We start from the raw sequence: 20,547 nt of genomic DNA, 5'->3' as shown, positions 1-20,547 counted from the left end.
TTTCTGTATGGACTGAGTAGCCCCTATATACAGAATATCCCCCCATGTCTTAACTTGAGTTGTGTGTAATACTGACCTACTGAGTTTGTAACTTAAAAGGAAAAAAGAATCCACCTTGGTGTATTTCTAACCTGTTGCACTGATGGTCACGTTTATTTTCATACAGATTTTGCCGTTGCAGTTACGAGATTCAAAGAGTTTATTATCATATGTACAGTAAGAACACCAGTTTCTCTATGCAATGAAATTCTTTCTTGCTGTCCAACACAAATGCCCATTTAAAAGTCAAACAAGTAGATCAATCGTTAAGAGATAAATAGTTAAAAGTAATAAAATGACACTTAATAAGGGCAGTGTAACTGGCAATGCAATAGAAAATACATTTGTTATGTATAATGCATTATGAAACGTGACAATTTTAAGTATAGTTGATGTGCAACATAATAGTATGGGTCATGAGGTAGGTGATCATTATAACTTGATGTGCACTTGTGTTAAAGTTCAAAAAGTCAAGTTTTGGTTCAACATTCATTTTAATAAATACAGTAAAGTGACACAGCATCACTAAAAAAAAAAGACAAATGACTCGGTTTCATAAAATAAGTTAATGTTGTTTTTCCACAATTTCATGAATGATTGTTCATTGAATCCAATCCAGCTTTATATATAAAGCGCAACAACAGCTGAAACAAAGTGCAGTACATCACAGATACATAAAACCAATAAAATATAAAAACACAAGACTCACTCGACCTAAGAACAAACAATAAAACAGAGTAGAAAGTATACAATAAAACTAACCCACCAGGTTGTAGTGGAACGTTGTAGTAATTTTATTATTTTACTCTATATCACTATATTACTCTGATTGACACTGTGATGCTGATTCGTGCTGAATTGGCTGCAAATATGAAACAACGTGGATAAGTAAAAACCCAAGAGTCTGCTGTTGATGTGAATGATCATAATAAACCTTCACAGAGCTGAACTTTATTGAGTGTCTTTCTAATCCAGGATTACAAGGTGGTATAGAATATGTACGATGTGGCATATTTAACCTTTATACAGTACATCAGTGTTGATTGTTTCCATAATGGTTATTAAGTAATTGCATGGTCTATTTTGTCAGATTTGTGAAGCTGAATTGCTGTCTTATCCATTTTATGCAAGGCATGACTGTTTCGAGTCAACAGTTAAGATCAGGGCCTGTAGGGCATGCAGTCATTATCCACTTTCAACCTTTTTTAAGAATAAAGCAGATACTTGAGTGTTTCCCACTGTACGTGTGTACATTTAAGGGAAGTCATGTAACAAAAAAAAAAGATCAGAGAGTGTTTGGATCTTAGCTTTTTATACAGAGCTGTATAAAACCGTTTCATGTTCTACATTTGCGCTAAACAACCTGAGGTGCTTTCTGCGTTTTCTTGATTCGCTGCTGCCAAATCCCTACAACCTTTGTTTAAAGAATGTGATTCTTTCCAGTGAAGAGTTTCCACATTAGTCTCAAAGTTCTGGTTTGAACGTAAGAACAATCGCCAACTCCCTCTGCAAGTGTTTTTCATTGTTTACTTTTCATAGATTATATTTTCAGGCCTGGAATATGTCTTGTCCTGAATCTTGAATCTTGATGGAGGTACAATAACCTCACTTGTATAAAAACTTGAAACTTTGCACGGAGGTCAGGTCTGGCGAAAATGCGATATTGGCATAGGGTCGAAACGTGGATGGAGCAAGCCAACATGAAGTTGCACCGAATTTCACAAATCTTGGTGGGAACTTGTAATAGGTCAAGATGAACAGAAAAGTACATCGGGACCACAGCCTCAGCTCAACAGGAAGTTGGCAATTTGGAATAATGCGTCCATCCTTGGCGATTTGCACGCTTCGTCAATGAATGAACTCGTCTGAGCGCGTTTGTCCTACCGACATAAAATATGCGACAGTTTGTACCGGACACATCAAAGGCAAAAAGCCATTGAAAGGTTTTGCGGATTCAAAAGGGCGTGGCCACGGCAACCATCAGAAGTTTGGCCAATTTTGACCATTGAAACACCTAGTTAGTTTCAGTTACAGATAACTTTAATTAGCTTATGCAAAATAGAACTAATTATGTCAATATAAAAAAAAACCAGAACCTGTAACCGTTCCTTTTGCATTTCTTATCCAAACAAAAAACTAAATCAGCACTGCACACACACACTGGCAGCGTCTTCCTTTATCAAAGAACATTCAAGCGTGTGATTTACTACCATGGTTGCCACGGTAACCGGCATTACAGATGAAAGGAAGGTGCGGATGGCATCTGTCTCTTTATTCATCTCGCCATGTGAGACGGGGCGGAAGTGGCTCGTTTGGAGATACGTCTCCACTGACTCCTGTCTCCCAATTCTCGGCCCAAACGCGACCAAAGTCTGAGCGAGCCGCTGCCAAACGGAGCGTTGGACCGTTGTGTGATTAAAAGCAGACGGACCTTCCTTTATTTGTTGAGATTTGAGCTCAATGGGAGCCCAATTTGGGATCTCGATCTGAAAACAATGCAAGATAACTATTTATATTCTTCTTTCTGCTCCGTTTGGTTCTGTTTGGTATTGTTGTTTTCATTCGAAAGATTTGTTTTGTATGAACTAAACTTGACCAACGAAACAAAACAAGATGACGTTAAAGAGAAACCTGAGGTCACAGCTGTTGAGACAGTCACTTTAATGGCAATAATTACAGATCTGAGTCACAAAAAAAATAGCAGTTGGTCTAAATAATTACATAGAGTAGCAGCAGGAACAATCATAATCATGTATATCTGAGTTCTTGAGAAGCAACAATGATATTTTCATAAATATTGAGAAGATAAATAAACTCTGGTGCACACTCTAGATGATAACATTTTTCATATATTATAGCGAAACCAAAAAAGTCGGATTATTTCAAAACCACACAATTTCACCATGTGAGTTAATGACACATGTATGCTCGTACCTGATTTGAATTCTTAATATGTAAATATAGAACATCTATAATTATCAATTATTATTATGTACAATGTACTTTTTTTGTTCACATGACAATTTTGAAAATCAGACAAACTGTACAATCCTCGAATTACTTATCAAACGCTAACCGGCTTTTCTTTCAGTAAGACACAATAAATGTGTCTGTTTTTTGTTTTTGACATTTTTTTCAGACTGACAGATTAAACAAATGCTACCGTTCTCTGTCTCTGTCCATTAAATTGTTCTATAAGGCTACAGCCAGCAGCTTAGCACAATGACGGAAAATGGGAGAAAGCTTGGTTCTGTCTGAAGGTGATCTTCCTTCCAGCACCTCGAAAGCTCTTTTGACAATAAAGTCGTAATATTATGAGAATAATGTCGTAATCTTTCGAGAATAAAGTCCTAATCTTTCGAGAATAAAGTCGTAATCTTTCGAGAATAAAGTCATAATATTATTAGAATAAAGTCATAATCTTTCTAGAATTAAGTCCTAATCTTTCGAGAATAAAGTCGTAATTTTACGAGAATAAAATCGTAATCTTTCGAGAATAAAGTCATAATATAATTGGAATAAAGTTGTAATCTTTCTAGAATAAAGTCGTAATCTTTCGAGAATAAAGACGTAATCTTTCGAGAATAAAGTCATAATCTTTCTAGAATAACGTCCTAATCTTTCGAGAATAAAGTCGTAATATTATTAGAATAAAGTCGTAATCTTTCTAGAATAAAGTCGTAATCTTTCGAGAATAAAGTCCTAATTTTACGAGAATAAAATCGTAATCTTTCGAGAATAAAGTTGTAATATTATGAGAATAAAGTCGTAATCTTTCAAGAATAAAGTCATAATATTATGAGAATAAAGTCGTAATCTTTCAACAATAAAGTCATAATATTATTAGAATAAAATCGTAATCTTTCGAGAATAAAGTTGTAATGCTATGAGAATAAAGTCCTTTGGGAATTAAGTCGTAATCATTCGAGAATAAAGTCGTAATCTTTCTAGAATAAAGTCGTAATCTTTCGAGAATAAAGTCATTATATTATTAGAATAAAGTCGTAATCTTTCGAGAATAAAGTCAACGACAATAAAGTCATAATATTATTAGAATAAAATCGTAATCTTTCGAGAATAAAGTTGTAATGCTATGAAAATAAAGTCGTAATCCTTTGGGAATGAAGTCGTAATCTTTCGAGAATAAAGTCGTAATATTATGAGAATAAAGTCGTAATCTTTCAAGAATAAAGTCATAATATTATGAGAATAAAGTCGTAATCCTTCGAGAATAAAGTTGTAATATTATGAGAATAAAGATATTTATAATATTACGAATTTATTCTGGCAACATTAAATATCTCTTCAATTTGGCCCTAAATACTGAAAAATGAAAATGAAAAATGGAATGTCTAATGTGTAAAATAAGTTATTGGCCCAATGTAATATAAAACTTTGGCATTTAAATCGTTTGTTAAGATGTTAATAGTGGTATAATCTGTGTCACGCTACTGTCAGAGATATTTCTCCCTCCAAAATTGTTAACATTTACTTTTCGGTTGGCAGCACAAATATCCATATACGTTATGAGTGAAATGGTGTTTCTTTCCCCTGCCAAACACGACCGTTTCTGTGTGAGGATATGCAAAGACTAAACACTATAAAGCTTCCAATATGCACATTCAGTTCACCTAACAGTCCCAGGCAATCTGAATGTGGCCAACGAGAGAACACTCAAATTCTCTGTGTATTGTCTCCTCTTCCTGCTGCGTTACAAAAGCCCCTATTCAGAACAACAAAAAATGGCAGCCACTCGCAGGCAGTGCACCCATCATCTCGTATGATTTCTGTTCAGCTTTGATTCTCCTGTCATTACATGTTAATAAAAGGTAGAAAATAACAGTCCTGGCCCTGGCCATCTCTTTAATGACGAGCTCTATTCTTCACCGTGTACGCCTGCGGGTTCTGGCTGCAGCGGTCACCGCGCTTCAGCGCATTGCATTTCACCCTTTCATCTTAGGTAGCACTGATCAATGCGAGATCAGAAGGCAAACCACTTCATCTACTGCCTGTCCCTGTCTGAGCGTCTCTGAGGGGGTTTTCTTTTCCCTTGCCCTTAGTGTATAATTGGCTGTGTCCCCAACGATAAAAGTCTCATAATCAACTGTTCACATCTCTTCTCGGGAGGCCGTGCTGCAAAGACTAGCTTGTTCCACAAAATGATCACACTTTGGGGGTTAAATGTAGAACACTCATATTATACAAGAAGGATATTATCATTCTGAGTAATTGTAAGACTGTCAGTGGCACATTTATAGTTTTTACTTCTTCTTTTTTTTTTTTTTATAGCCACAGCTCAGCCCAGCCTCTAAAAATCCATAAAAGGTGGAATGTGTGAAGCAGAAAATATGTGAGCTTCAAAGACACGACACGACACAGCTGATTAACAGCCTACAATAAGTAAGTAAGTAAGTAAGTAAGTCGACCTACGCCCCGCATCAAACTCGGACAACGTCAGTAAACAGTGACGCAATAAAGTGATTATATACGCGGGTTTTTGTCATCATGTGACTCTAACTTCTACAAAAAGAAAAAGAAAACAAAAGTGCTGGGTTAAAAAGTGGTGTTTCTCAAAATGTAACCATAACATATACGTTACTGCAGTGGGGGGGGGATCAAGCGACAGTCGAGTTCGGAATGTGATGAAACAGGAAAATGACTAAATACCTTTGTGAAACTTCAAATGTGTATTCCGTCTTAAGAGTAGAAACGTGGAAAGCCACAGTGCTCTCAGTTTGTGAATGTTCAGGTTAAAGCTGCACAGATTTAACAGTCTTAAAGTCTTAAGGTAATTTGTTTCATGTAACAGTGAATAACCAAACTCCTCAAGTGTGACTAATTCTCTTGTAGGTTTACTTCAGCAGAAGCTTATTTCATACTCAAACTCACTCCGATTAGTCCACCGTTCTCTTGGTGTCTGAAAAACTATTCATCAGTGGAAAAAAAAGCAGCTCAGTGTCTGATGTTGGGTCTGAACAAAGATCTAACATCTGAATCTGAACACCAAGTTTAGTGAATAATTCACTGGCTGCCTCGTCACTCGTGTACCCACTCGTCACCTGTGTGTGGGACACAAAAATAAGAATAAGAAGTGACCTCATTCGGAGACAACGTGTCAAACTTGAGAGCATGTCCAAGCAAGTTTTTTTTTTGTTTTTTTGTTTTTAGTAGACGGCACATTCCCCTTCGTTTCTCATCCATCTACGATATAGCCTCAGAGGGTTTTAAAAGCAGAACTCTGAACTCTTCCTACCAAACGCGACACTTCAGCTCGGGGTTCATCGGGCTGCCTTTTTGACACTGGAAAGCTTCTGAAAACGCTTCAAAATTCTGCAGCGATCCGAGCACCCTGGGGACAAAAGGGAAGAGACAGGAAAAAAAAGAATACATTACAGGCGATAAAAGCTAATGTGTGTTCGCTGCGACAGAGGGAGTCCAGCGAATGGTGCTGCATTAAGACCGTGCTGCAACAACAGAGGGAGAGAAACAACGAGGTGACTCATGGTAAAACATCATGTGTCCAGTTTGTGACCTGCAGTCAGGCGGTAATTCTCTGTCAGTCCATGTACAAGCAACACATATTCACTAAAGCCTTTTCTCATTGTGCTTAATAATGTGATGAGTGTGAAGTGGAAATTTTTTTTGAATGCTAAATTCTCACTGATTTGGATAACGGGCTCCCGGTGTTGACATGAGATCACGCTAAAGCTTTATTACCTGTATTCCAAGGGACTGTGAGAGTCAGTTTTGATGGACTGGCTGGCATATTCAGGCCGATAAGCACCGCACCAAACCTGCAAAACACAACAGATTACAGAGAGGGAGGAGAGAGCGAAGAGAGTCGTCTGGCAGCCAGACACTTTATAAATTCCAAAATTCATATTACATGTCTAATATTTGATTTACTTGACTTGAAATGACCCTGTCTATGTTTGGCAATTAGCAAAGTTTGGGGATCAACTGATTCCCTGGAACAACCAGGGTTTTCACTTTGGCAGCTCTTCTTATTCACATGTGCGTGTTGCTGTTCTCGGCACCAAAACGCACAGAAAAATGACTTCCCCTGACCTTTCCCTCTCCCTCTCAACTGTAGATGGAACAATTACCGACCTGCCCACTGGCTGCCGAAATAACACTTTTCAGAAATGACACAATGGCACTTACTTGGGCAAAGTTGAGAAAGAAAAGTTGCCTGTGATCCAAGTCCAGACCCGGTAGAAGAGGCTCCTCACCCACCATCTCCACCCACTTAAGATAAGCCTGTAAAACACACACACACGTTGACAGAAAGTTTGTTATCGCTGCTTAATTCGAAGAATAATAGGTTTTGTGACAAACATCTGACCTTATACGCCTGACGAACGCCTCCATTGTCTGCAATGTTCTCCCCCAAAGTGCTGATTCCACTCACCTGCAGTCACACAAACGACACCATGAAAACACACACACACACAGCCGAGACAAATAAGACACAGTTTTTGTCGGTGCTTACGTTTTGTCCACCTGCGAGCTTCCAGTTGAAGTTGCCGTATTGTTGCACCATGCACTGCGACTGCTCTTTAAAATGCTCAGCGGAGTAATTGCTCCACCAGTTTAGCATGTTGCCGTCCTTGTCAAAATTACGACCTGTGTGTGTGTGTGTGTGTGTGGGGGAACACAATGAAGATGAAATGAACAAGCACATCCGAAAACGTTGCCCTGTGTTGATAATTCAGTAAAAGTCAGCAAATATCCAGATTGAGTCACACGTGTTCTCACCGTTGTCGTCAAAGCCGTGTGTGATCTCGTGTCCGATGACCATTCCGATTCCCCCAAAGTTAAGGGCCTGGTGCTGATGTTTACTGAAGAACGGTGGCTGCAGGATCCCTGCAGGAAACACTGGAGAGACGTACGCGGCATCAACTCACGACACGCAGCACTGATCACAGAAAAGTGATACGTCTCTTATTTGTCAGACTAACCTATCTGGTTTCTGTTGGGTATATAAAATGCATTCACCACGGTGGCACCGATGATCCACCTGGAGACAGGGATTCAAAGTGAATAAAGGCTAAACGGACACTTCGGCTGACGGAGACAACCACGACCTTTCCAGAGACGTAGCATCGCTACTCACAAGTCTGGATCCACCGGCTCTCTGAGCCTCTTGAGACTCTTGTGTGCTTCTGACTTGAGGTTCTCCAGGATGTTCTCAAAATAGTGTTCTTCACTAAAGTTCAGCTAAAGAAAAAACAGATAAATAAATAGGACGAGTCAGAGTTAAGTGCATGTTTTAACTTAAAATAGTCTCCATCTTTACTCACGTGAGCGTATTCTTGGTCAAGTTTCAGGTTGCTTCCCTGTAGAATGTGATCTGGGTAACCTATGTGCTCCTTGATCGCCATTGCCTGCGAGAGATACACAAGAATCTGTATGGTCGACTCCGTCTGGAGATGTTTTCTCGCCGTGACGACGAAACAATACCTTCTCTCTTGCTTTCTCTTTCGAGGGAGTATCCATCCAGCTGAGCTCTTCCAGCGTTTCCACATAAGCTTCCTGGATCTTACTAATGAGGTCACTGACCTGTGAGGCACATCACACACACATTTGATCTAAAGTATCACAAAATAACACAGCAATGTGTCTGTATTCTTGCTTTAGCTTTAGCAGCACGTAATTGGACTCTTTGTTCGCCAGTGTCAGTTTATACGCACATAATGTATGTCACACCGTGCATCTCTGTGCATCATAGTTTGACGTAAGCGTCTGTTTTGGTACTAACCAATTTACACGCTCCATGAGAAAATATGCATTTTCTGATTGGTTAAATTTTTGTTTATCGACCAGAACCACTGACCATTTGTTTGCTTTCTCCGGCAAAGGTCTCGCGCACGTACAGAGCTCCAACCGCGTTCTCCATGCTGTTCTGGACGTAACGGACACATTCTCGCCACCAAGCGTCTTCCACGGTGGTTCCAAAGAGAGTCTGTCCACACACACACACAGAGTGTAAAATAGTGTTTGTACTTTGCATAGATTAACACGTTCTGCTCTGTCACGTCACAAACGTCGTACCTTCCTGTAACGGGCTCTGGTATCTTTGAAGCGGCGGCTCAGGCTGTTGACTCTGTCAATGATGAGCTGCCAGGTGAGGTAGTTCTGCATAGTTCTGCAAACATAAGTGGTTTCATGTTCACTTGTGTTCTGCAGCGAAGAGATCTGTCCTCCACGGACTCTTGAACCGACCTGACACTGTGTCTGGAGAGAACATCGTTCATCTTCTCCAGGTAAGGAGAGCTGTACACCACCACTTCCTCCTCTAGCTTGACCTCAACGGAGACACTCGACAGCACACCCTGAATAAACTGTGTCCAGTTAAAACCCTGGAAAACAAAAGTGAGACATTATTACCTCCCAGGTTTTGTGGAGAAATGTTGTCGGGATAAAGTTCAGGTCCTCAGGAAGAAATGATTCGACTTTGGCAGTCAATCAGAGTTTGATTGGAGTGACACTGAGTGGGAAACTAAAGGTAGGTTTGGAGATCCTGGAACAACAGGTAGAGCAGGCTACATTTTGAAATCAAAAGTCCAAGCCCCTTTCTTCAGACTTCCCTCCGAAGCTCCGCCTCCAAAGCCGAGGAGTTTTTTGGATACATGATGATGAAAACAAAGATTCAAAAGATGATCAAGATTAAGGTTTCTTTTTTTGTGGATATCTTATATTTTTATGCTATAGTTAAGATGGTTGATGGACAGACAATATAAACGCAGGCCTACATTGATATTTGAATACACTTTATTTTTTTTTAGCCTAAGGCTGCTCTTTAATTAATGAACCTTTTACAGACTTAAATACAAAGGAGATTTTTATACTTTACTTAGCAAACTCGTGCCATCCCTAACAGTATGCCTCATTAACAAAGGCACCTCAACAGATTTGATTATTAAGTCATTGGTTCAGTTCACAAATGAAGCTCCTACAGTACAAAGGTCACACTCACATTGAAGCTGAACGTGCTTTGCAGTTCACCAAGCGTCATCTTGTTGTAGAGAACGGTGACGTCCTGGCGCTCTTCTACGGGCGATGTGGCCTGAGCAGCAACAACAAGAAGGTAAACGGCTCTGTAATAGATGATGCTTACTTACCATATTGAGCTCATTTTTCATTTTGCCCTCATTAATTCCCCTTAGCCCTCATGCCACTATCCAATTCCTGCTGTGGCTGGCGCTCACATTAGCGATGTCGGTCTCCAGCTCCAGCACTTGCATCATCTCCTCCCACACGTGCTCGTCGTCCTGGGTCAAGTTCCTGTCCTCTCGAGTTATCTTGGCAATGGAAAACATGAAGTGGAGGTAGGCCTCTCGAACCTGGTGGTGAGTAATGGAGTGAGCTTAAAAAATGTGTTTCCGCAGCACAATCAGTTTAGTTTGAGTTTTTATACTGCTCAGTGTACCAAAAGATAACATTTGGAAACTCCCAGTGAATTGTTTTCATTAAGACAATTCAGTGGGAAATTGTTAAGATGAGACAGTACCGTAAACAATGCTATAAGTCTATACGTTTAGCGTCTATTAGGGAGTAATAAAACTATCTTTATCTCTTCAGGCGATTGAGGAAATACATCTTTCTTTCTTTTTTATGAACTGAACCTTTATGGCATTACCTTTTTGTAGTTTCCATCATTAAAGTAATAGTCTCTCGACGGCATTCCAAGTCCTGGTTGGTCAATCTAGTCAAAACACAACAGAAGCATAATTACTGCATATCGGCGGACAGTTTCCTCACAAAATGTTAAAACACATTAGTAAACCATACAGTAGCATCACATTATTTCTCATTAACATGGATATTGTAGTTTTTATTTGTTTCCCACAAACGGTGCAGAGCAATAAGTGCATGTTAACCCATGGTAAATTGCTGTGGGAATAATACGCAACTCCTTATATGGACATCCTGGGGGGATGTTTTATAGGTCACATATTCAGGCTTTAAAAAATTTTATTTTATTTGTTGTTGAGTCAAAGGTCTGTTTCGTTTTATGTCGCATTTGTAGTAGTGATATAAAGTAAACAATAATTGTGCAGAAGTCACAAAATTAGACTGTTTTTCTTTAGTTTTTTTCATAAAAAGTGAACTTTGAACTGTGACTTATTTCCAAATTTCACAAATTCAATCCGATTTTAAACATTTTGAGTACTTTTTGCACAGGTGTGTTTATATAGACGGTGAAATAAGACACTCTATATTGCACATTCTTATAGTTTAAACATAGTAATGGAAAAAAGGAGCGGAAATGCTCTGCGTTTGAAGGTTTAATCCACAGCTGAAAAAAGATCATTTTCCTCCTGTTTGGGTGACTGTTGCTATAAACTATAGTTACCCAGCTATGTAACTATTTCTAATATTCAACACAATCTAATGAGCTCAGAACCAAAGAGACAGAGTAATTCCAGCTAATAGATAACAGTTGATATCATTTGTGCTGTGATTAACAATAACCTTACACAAATGATGTGACGCCGAGAGTCCTGGTCATCTGTCCACACATTCATGTCCAGCAGAACCTTCTTGTGGTAGCGAGCAGTAAGCGTGGCCAGTGTGTCCTCGAGGCTCCACGTTTCCCCTGCAAACAGGAAGCCACATTTCACTTCACTGTTTCTGTGAAGACACATGTGTCACCATCACAGTCACCATCCACTATTTAATTCAAGCTCAGTGTCAGGAGCCGGCGTAGACTATTTACAGCATCGTTCACAGCCGTGACTGAGAAGCCGCTTCCTCACCCACTCATCACACTCCACACACACCTGTCTACTCAGCTGAAGAGGCGCCTCCTTGAACCCAGCGACAAATCTTATATTCAGCATTTCACCGTCCAAATATAGCTTTACTGAACTCGTGCATTTGTGACTGTGCTTGTTTGTGTGTTGCAGGTGCACATTTGCATTTGTTTGTACAAACTACACAGAATATGATGAAGGTGTTTTCTACCTGTGGTGGTGTTCCAGTCATCAGACGCCACTGGCCAGTCTCCAATACTCTCAATGAGCCTGAGGAGGGGCTGGGAGTCACGCTGCTCTATCAGGCCTGCAGGTGAAATAGCACATCACAAACATACACACATATATATATATATATATATATATATATATATATATATATATATATATATATATATATATGTATATATGTATATATATATATATATATATATATATATATATATATATATATATATATATATATATATGTATATATATATATATATTAAAAATAACACTCTTGCCACAGCAATGAACTTAAAATTGCACAAAAAGTGTCTGAGCGCAAGAAAGGAATATACACTTTTTCTTTGTTTTCTCTGTTTATAGCAAAAGGTGAACTTATCATGTGTTAACTGACACTTGTTGGGTGAAAAATTCTAATCATTGAACCATGTGCACTCAGCACTATTCCTCAGCGTCTGTAGCGTCTGCGTCCGTAACATTTGAAACTATATTAAGACAAATATTTGATGCATTTCATCAGTTTCCTTTATTAGGACATGAACTTGCATGTATTTCATTGCATTTTTATTTACTTATAAAAGTTACATTTTTACCATGTACAATAAAAATTTAAAGGTTTCAAAAGTTGATTTTTTTTTAATTTAGTTTCCTTATAATTAAATAAATAAATAGGAGTACAAATATTTGAATTACATTTTTTTACATCAATATTTCTCTCTTGTTGATCATCCAATGTTATGAATCAGTTAATTAAACAATGTCTCTATAATTTGAAACATATAATACCTCATTTAAATAAATCAGTTAGCCGCTGCAATGTTTTTGGTCTGTGGGAGGAAATCTGGAGAAAGCCGGGGAGAGAGAACATGCAAACTCCACACAGAGAGGCCCAGACTGGGATGCAAACCGGCAACCTTGTTGCTGCAAGGCAAGTGTGCACCTTCAATCCATGTCTTCTTTTTTTTTTTTTGTGTGTAATATTTGAAATGTCTTAAAAAGTGAATCCTGCAGGAATTGTAGCAGAGGAAAGAGCAACAGATCCAAAATGTTTAGATATACCCTGCAAGTGCAGTGGGAATAATACACAACTCCTTATATGGACATCCTTGGGGTGTGTTTATAGGTTGCATATTCAGGTTCCATTTTCTTATGTGTTGTTGAGTCAAAGTTATGATTCATGTTGTATCACATTTTTAGAAGTGATATAAAGTATCAATAATTGTGCAGAAGTCACATAATAGACAGGTTTTTCTTTTGTTTTTGTTCGTAAAAAAGAGCCAAGTGAACTTTGAAATGTGACGTATTTCAAGATTTCACAAATTCAATCGGATTGCAGACACTCTATAGTGCACATTCTTATAGCCTCTGTATATACTGTACGAAATGGAAAAATGCAGCCGGAATGCTCTGTGTTCTAAAGGTTAAACGTCTCCTTACTCTCATTCATGCAGGAGCTGTAAAGGACTTTGGCTTTTTTGACAGCGTCCCTGTCCTGCTCGCTCTCCGTCTCCAGAACACCTGCAACATCAAAGCAACAAAATGAACGTCTGCTCTGAATGAAACCCGCGCAGAGCAACTGAGCGCTGCCGCCCACTGACCACTAAAGACTAAACCCACGACCCTGTGGCCTTGTTTGACCATGACTGACAACTGACCTTTGAGGACAATCTCCAGCTTGTCCCTCAGAATGTCAATGACACTGTGATGGGAGCTGGTCTCTGGGATGACATGGCGCTCCAGCCATCCCCCGCAGGCGTACTGGTAGAAATTATCACAAGGCTTCACAGACTTATCCATATTCTGCAAGAGCCAAGCAGCTTGAAGGCGTCACAGGCACAAGACAGAGAGAGAGAGAGTGAGGAAAGAGAGACAGGGAAGATAGATTTAAAAAAAAAAGAAAAGTTTTTGCATTGGATGACAGAAGACGAAATGGCAGGGAAGCAAAAGATAAATAAATAAGTGCAATAAAACCAAACAGTTCCTCTCACCTGCACTAACACAGTCCGCAGTTGTGCACACATTGTTGTGATCAGAGCGAAACAGCTGGCCTGGAAAAAGACCAGTGTCCACACACACACACACACACACACACACACACACACACACACACACACACACGAGAGAGAGAGATTATGAAAATTACACCCCAACTGAGAAAAGGGGCAACGCTGTGTAAAAGTACAGAGATGATTCTAATTTGCCTAAATCGACAGTCTTGTGTGTGTGTGTGTGTGTGTGTGTGTGTGTGGCACTGCTGATCAGGCAGTAAAGGGATTTACAGAATATTAGGACGGTGTCGCGGTGCTTGAATGTGACACGTGCCAACCCAACTTGTCACCTCAGTGAATCCTCACCTTCTCGTGTTGAGCTCTTTGACACGCTGGGCCTGTTAGATTGCTCTGGTTTGAAAGAAGAAACATTATTTCAACAATGATGACACTGTAATTGCACCTTTTATTATTATTTTTTTTAAAAAAACACAATTTTCTAAATGAACATCCTGAAAACTCTTGCTTTGATCATTTTCCATGAAAGGTGATTTATACACGGTGTGTTAAAGTAACACTTACGTAGTTAAAGGGCGGTTTCACCCAATTTTCTTTTCACTGGGTCAAATGAAGAATCATCTTAAAATCATTATGATGTTGCTGTGTTTGTTTAATTACATTTTTTTCAGATCTTTTTCTCATAAAACTTGACAGAAACACAGTGTAGGGCAGTGTTGGTCAATCCCAACTTCCTCTGTTGTTGGAGGAATGAGACATGCGTCTCAGATCGAGCGAATAACACATTTAGCGCTGGAAATTGGTAAAACAACAACAACAACAAAAAACCTTTCATTTGACACTGATTTCATTTGAGACCAAATACACTGTGGATTTATTTTAACTTGAACTAAGTGTTCTATTGTATTTAAATACACTCTACACTCACTGTATTTGGTTCAAATTAGAATTGGTAATAAATACACTCTTTTAATGTTGCTTTAACACTGAAACATGTGTTTTTTATACACTTCGCTTGGACATTTAACTGTAGATGGTGTTAAAATCCTTGTATAATCAGCTGCTGTTAATAGTTACTTGGTTAGTGTCTGAAAATAACTCTCCATTTTAATATTTTACAATCTCGTAATGTACATTTTCAATATTGTACAATTTCTGAGTTCATTTAACACTTTACTAGTGGTTCCCAAACACCAGGGAAGTGTTGACGTCAATTCAGATTTCAAATTTGCAAAGTTTCTATATGTCATTACAGGCTTTGCAACCACAAAACACAGAATACTACAGAATAAGTAGATGCTTCATCACTGCAGCCGTCTGTAATCTCTGTGATTACCTTTCACAGCTGATGTGTAGAGGACGACCAGCCCAGCCAAGGCACAGCTGACCAACAGCAGCAGAATGGACAGACTGATTTCTGCGACAGTCCAGCGACGCTTCCCAGGTTTACCTGATTTCTCCATGATGTCCATTTGACTTTCCGATTTGCCCATATTCCTCCGGACTGCCGGCTCTGTGGAGAAGACAGAGAGGTAAAATGCATCCACACTGATTTTATGTGTATTATATTACTTATTTATTCATCATCAATGTCACCTTACAGAAATATGACGAGAGTTTCTCTTATAAAGAGCACCATAATAAGTAATTAGTTCCTAAACTGGTGTTAGAATCACAATAAGAAATAAAATTTGTGACACATGAAATGAAGCGTCCTTTTGGGGACTTACCTATTTGAAAAATATACATTAAGTGGAGTTCACTTCCATCAACTGAAACACTGGTTAACACCACTAAGTGAAGACTAAAAGCCGGCGAGGAGGCTTTGAAGTTGCTGGGTCAATAAAGGGTGAGAGCCACTGACATAACACACTCATCTTTGTGTCACGAGGACATAAAGAAAACTGATGTTTGAGCTCGATAAGAGAAGTTCTTCATCTTCACCGGGAGTGAGTTTAAAAGACAACAACACTCTTTTATGTCATTACAACAAGACCTTTAATTTAGCTCGGTATCAAAACAGATCTTTGCTCATGCCAAAGGTGGCATGGTGAATGCCCTTAAAATATTGCGTACGATTGCTTTTTTGAAAAATGTAAATAACTACCGATCGAGCCATACGGCCTTAGTTGCTAAAGTGATTGTTGTATTATAGTAACAGTGGTTTGACAATGCTTAACCCACCTGCTGTAATAACCTGGCCACATTCAGACTCTTTATAATTAAACTCCCATCTGTTGTTTATACAGTCTCAAAGCCAAAGACTTGTGTACAGTGAATGTGACGGTAATGCTGTAAACAATGAGGGAAAATGTCAATTCAACACACACACACACACACACACACGCACAGGCACGCACACACTGAGCTTTTATAATAATTACGTACGTATGTGCGAATACAATATGGCAAATGAGCTTTTGTGCAGGGGACAAAATGGCAATCACCCACGGCTTTCAGCAGCATTGCTTTGCATCTATTCACCCGGCGGCACCTGTTTCTCCATAACCAACCCCATTGGCCTATCATTAAGCCTGACAGGAAACGCGGCTGTAAATCAGACGTTCGCACTGCTGCGGCCCATTAGCCCTTCCTGATGAATACTCATGGGCACATCGCCGGCACTACAGTGATGAAGAGCGGACAGGGGCTTGTTAGAGCTTCACTGCCGTCCTCACCAGCTCACGGCACAGGAACTAACTCTCTCTCTGAGGGAAAACCGTGGCCCAAACATCAGAAACACTTTACAGACAATAATAATCACTGTGCAGTGACCTGTTGCCCTTTATGAAGAGTTAGTTACAGCTTTGTGTTTGTACATGCCTTCCTCTCGTCTCTGCTTTTTAACCCTTAGTGCTAACGCAGGTGCACCCTCTGTAAATTGCCATGGGAATAATACTCCTTATATGGACATCCTGGGTGTGTGTGTTTATAGGTCACATATTCAGGCTTTAAAAAATTTGTTTTTTTTCGTCTTCTTATGTGTTGTTGAGTCAAAGTTAGGATTCATTTTACATCACATTTTTAGTAGCGATATATAAACTTTGAACTGTGACGTATTTCCAAATTTCACAAATTCAATCCGATTTTTAACATTTTGAGTACTTTTTGCTCAGGTGTCTTTATATAGTTGGTGAAAATTATTTTTTTCTGTCTAGGTTGTGCTGAAAAAAAGGATATAAAACACTCTATATTGCACATTCTTATAGCCAGCCTCTGTATATAATGTACATTTAAACATAGTCATTGAAAAAAGCAGCCGAAATGCTCTGTGTTCTAAGGGTTAAAGAAATCTATGATAACGTGCTTTGTCACTATATCAACACATTAGTATATCATGCATTTATTACCCAGGCAAGACTAGTTCAGTTCATCATAATTGTAAATTGTGTCAAAAAAAACCCACAACTATATATCAATACTGTTTTGAATCATAGACACAATTGCCAGTTGATCCACAGCAGTGAAACATTCTGTTCACAAACACAGTATTTGCCACTTAAAACTCGTTTTATTTTAGATGAAAGAATAATTAGAATCTGCATAAATGTGTGTGCGCGTGTGTGTAGTGCTGGACGTGCAGCTGTTGTTATGACTAAACTTCATAGAGCACGGAGCGCACACAGTGCAGCATCTTGAATGTTTAAACATTTATTTATGAGGCAAATGGTCTTTAACGACTTTAGTGTAAGAACCTAATTATCAAATATCATGGACATTTCAGCAGAAAAGAAGAAGCGAGAGTAGCTGTGTTTTAACTCAACAAATGAAAAGGTTCGATTTGAAACCGCTGAATAAATGTGGCTGTTAGTCGATACTTGGAGCTACCTGTCAACAACAAATAATTGTTACACCCCGAGTGGAAGTGGAAGGTGCAGCAGCTAATCCTGCTGAGGTCCACAAACCAGATGGTAAAGACAACCTGTCTGTGGCTGGAGAGGCAAAACCAAGACCCTTATTAATAACAAGACCTAAAATAGCAAAGTGCTGCTCGCTGCTGTGAGTGCAGGGGGGAGTAAGTAGTGGACTCTAACAAGGATGTTGCGTTTTTATTAACCGCAAAATACCGGCAACAGAGACAGAAGTTGCGCTGTGATGAGAGGATTTGTGCTTATTATCCTTCTTCAGCAGAGAGCTGCCTCTCCAGTTTTTTTTATGCTCAGGCTCCACAGAGCCGTGCAGGCCTCTGCAGATGGTGTGATCACTCAGCTGGAGGAGTTCAGGAGACGTATAAACACAATCTTCAGACTTAAGTGGCTCCATTAAATCAACTCTGTCTCCGAGGAGCACAACTCTCGGCGACAAGCGTTACTTTACACGCTGTAAATGTTGCTAAAAAGCCTTTTTAAGGAAGACGTTGGTGCTATAAGTCCGTATAGGTTGCTGCACGGCCATTATTCGTATTATGAGAGCTTGGGTATGACTAGTTTTACGCTGCTCTGCACACAACAGGTTGATTTTGAAATTGTGAAACGTGTGATGCATTCATTAACCAACACGTACTGAAGTGGTGAAAATATCAGGGGAGGAGGGGGGGAACTATATGACTATGAATCTTTGGCTTGAACTGAACGAGTGGTTGAATTTGTAAATCCCGCTCCTGATTCAAGTGGTTTATCTCAAGTCAGTTTGAAGAACTCTGCCGCGACGTGATGTGCGAACACATCATCTGTCTGCTCCAGTTGTCTCTGATTCCAGTTCAGTCACAAATGCTTTGTTGAGTCGAGCACAAAACAAAAGCCCCGATAATCACCGGTTACAGGCTCCACTGCTCCGAAACCACCTGACTGCACAACTTACATGACTGTTTTCTGTGGGCTTTCTCTCAAGTCTCTCAACGGGATTTTAGGATGGAAATATAATTAGAAAAGAAAGAAAAGAAAAGCACACTGAGCACTAATGAGAGCTTTTAAAAGTGAAAATGTATCAGCTCCATCAGGGGAGGGAAAAAAAAGACTCTAATGATTGAGTTTAATCCATTCAGCTGAATCATTTGTTCATATGTGAGAGAGTGACAGACCTCCACATACAATACATTGATGAATCATTTTTACATAGTTCAGTGAGTCACAAATGAAAGTCCTCTCACTCTCTGACAATGTGTTTTCCTTGTTTTAACCGTGATAAGATTACATGCAACCGTGTCCACTTCTGTTCTTCTCTAAACTTCGTGCTCCAAAAACAAAAACAGGGATTAACTCTCGGCGTCAGGCTGTACCAACAATCTGCACACTTTCTCCAGTGCTCTCTGATTCACTGTGTGTCAAAGCGGCTTCAAATCCGTAGCAAATGTCATCACAGAGCTCGTTCCAAATCTGTCCCGAGACTCATGACAATCCCCTTCCCCACCTCTGAGCCATGCACATTCACTTTGACACTTGACTGCAAAAACCAGGAATCTGATCCAAAGGAATCCAGAGGCTTACCTTTGAGTGTGAGGATGACAGAGGTCCCTGGGCCGTTTCCCCCCCCACAGCGCCCTAATATCTCAAACACCCCTTCTGAGCATCCACTCAGAGCTGGTGTGTGGAGAAATGAGTCTGTGCTGCAGGTCGAAAGGAGACGTTATCCAGTTCAGTGCTGCTCAGGGAATGAGTGAGGCAGCAGAGAGAGGGAGGGAGGGAGGGAGAGCAAGAGGGTGAGCAAGAAGGACAGAGAGGGAGGGAAGGAGAGAGAGACAGATGGGAAGTGATAGTAACATTGTTTTTGTTAATGTGACGGTGGGAAGGAAATTGTCAGGGGTGTGTGTGTTTATTTTGAGGGGGTGATGTGGGGTGTAAGAATGAAATGATGCACTAAACGAATAGCGTGATATAACAGTGATTCTGTGTTGTATCTGAGCCTCTGACCACAAGTTGGCAGCATTGTCTTCCTCTCCTCTGATTAGACAAAGAAAACTCCATATGCATATAACTTTGTTATTTATCGTGAGAGTTTTTTCTAACGTTACCCCTGAGTTTACGGCGCTCCTGAGAAGTCGGAAGAGAAAAGCACGGACACAAATGTATCTCGGGTCATTATTGTCAATAAAATCAACAGAAATACGCTCTACAGTTGGTTTTTTGTTGTTTTTTATTGTCCATGGATATAAATTTAACGGTTCTATAACTGCCATAAACCACCAAAGGTGGAAAGGATGTTTTTTCCACTTTATAGTACCGACTCGCCTCGCCTCAGCTCGACTTTACACAGTTTGGCTGGTTTTCCATTACAATAATAGTACCTCAACATGGGCGGAGTCATCACAGCACGGCTGCATGAAAACTGACTTGTACACACAAACTAATGACTTGTAAAGAAGTTGTTTTCAATGTACTGAATCATTAGAATCAGTTAATTAAAAAGACTTCCTCTGACACAGTCACTGCACTGAAATACAGTGGCAGGGTCGCAGCAGTGCTATCACTAAATACACCAGACTCCTCCTGTTAAATGATCAGAATCAAGACATTTCCTTTGCTAAATGTTGGAGATTAACTCACATTTTGAGGATTGTTAAACATTTTTAACTGATC

The 20,547-nt window shown here is 39.6% G+C and overlaps 1 protein-coding gene across 1 annotated transcript; it reads right to left on the bottom strand.

Moving 5' to 3' along the window:
* Positions 1-4,268: 4,268 nt before the first annotated feature.
* mmel1 (membrane metallo-endopeptidase-like 1) lies at positions 4,269-19,604 on the bottom strand. The gene is made up of 24 exons (XM_044023143.1): positions 19,459-19,604; positions 15,369-15,545; positions 14,381-14,425; positions 14,015-14,074; positions 13,682-13,843; positions 13,464-13,544; positions 12,010-12,105; positions 11,523-11,641; positions 10,682-10,747; positions 10,251-10,385; positions 10,019-10,108; positions 9,265-9,401; positions 9,094-9,187; positions 8,876-9,004; positions 8,503-8,601; positions 8,343-8,426; positions 8,156-8,259; positions 8,001-8,059; positions 7,798-7,917; positions 7,532-7,665; positions 7,385-7,450; positions 7,204-7,299; positions 6,757-6,833; positions 4,269-6,388 (listed from the first exon to the last, which is right to left on the bottom strand). Exons 2-24 carry the CDS (start codon positions 15,523-15,525, stop codon positions 6,289-6,291), a joined length of 2,310 nt encoding a protein of 769 aa, XP_043879078.1. The 5' UTR covers positions 15,526-15,545; positions 19,459-19,604; the 3' UTR covers positions 4,269-6,288.
* Between the last annotated feature and the right edge of the window lie 943 nt (positions 19,605-20,547).

Source organism: Solea senegalensis, linkage group LG4, assembly GCF_019176455.1.
Source record: "Solea senegalensis isolate Sse05_10M linkage group LG4, IFAPA_SoseM_1, whole genome shotgun sequence".
NCBI classification, from domain to species: domain Eukaryota; kingdom Metazoa; phylum Chordata; class Actinopteri; order Pleuronectiformes; family Soleidae; genus Solea; species Solea senegalensis.
The sequence above is the reverse complement of the archived record's forward strand: the minus strand, read 5'-3'. Positions and strand labels throughout refer to the sequence as shown.

Coding starts and splice junctions, on each gene's coding strand:
- mmel1 (XM_044023143.1), bottom strand. CDS start 15,525: ATGGGCAAATCGGAAAGTCAAATGGACATCATGGAGAAATCAGGTAAA. Junction 14,075..14,380: donor AAAGAGCTCAACACGAGAAG/GTGAGGATTCAC, acceptor GTCTTTTTCCAG/GCCAGCTGTTTCGCTCTGAT. Junction 10,109..10,250: donor TGGAGACCGACATCGCTAAT/GTGAGCGCCAGC, acceptor GTTGCTGCTCAG/GCCACATCGCCCGTAGAAGA.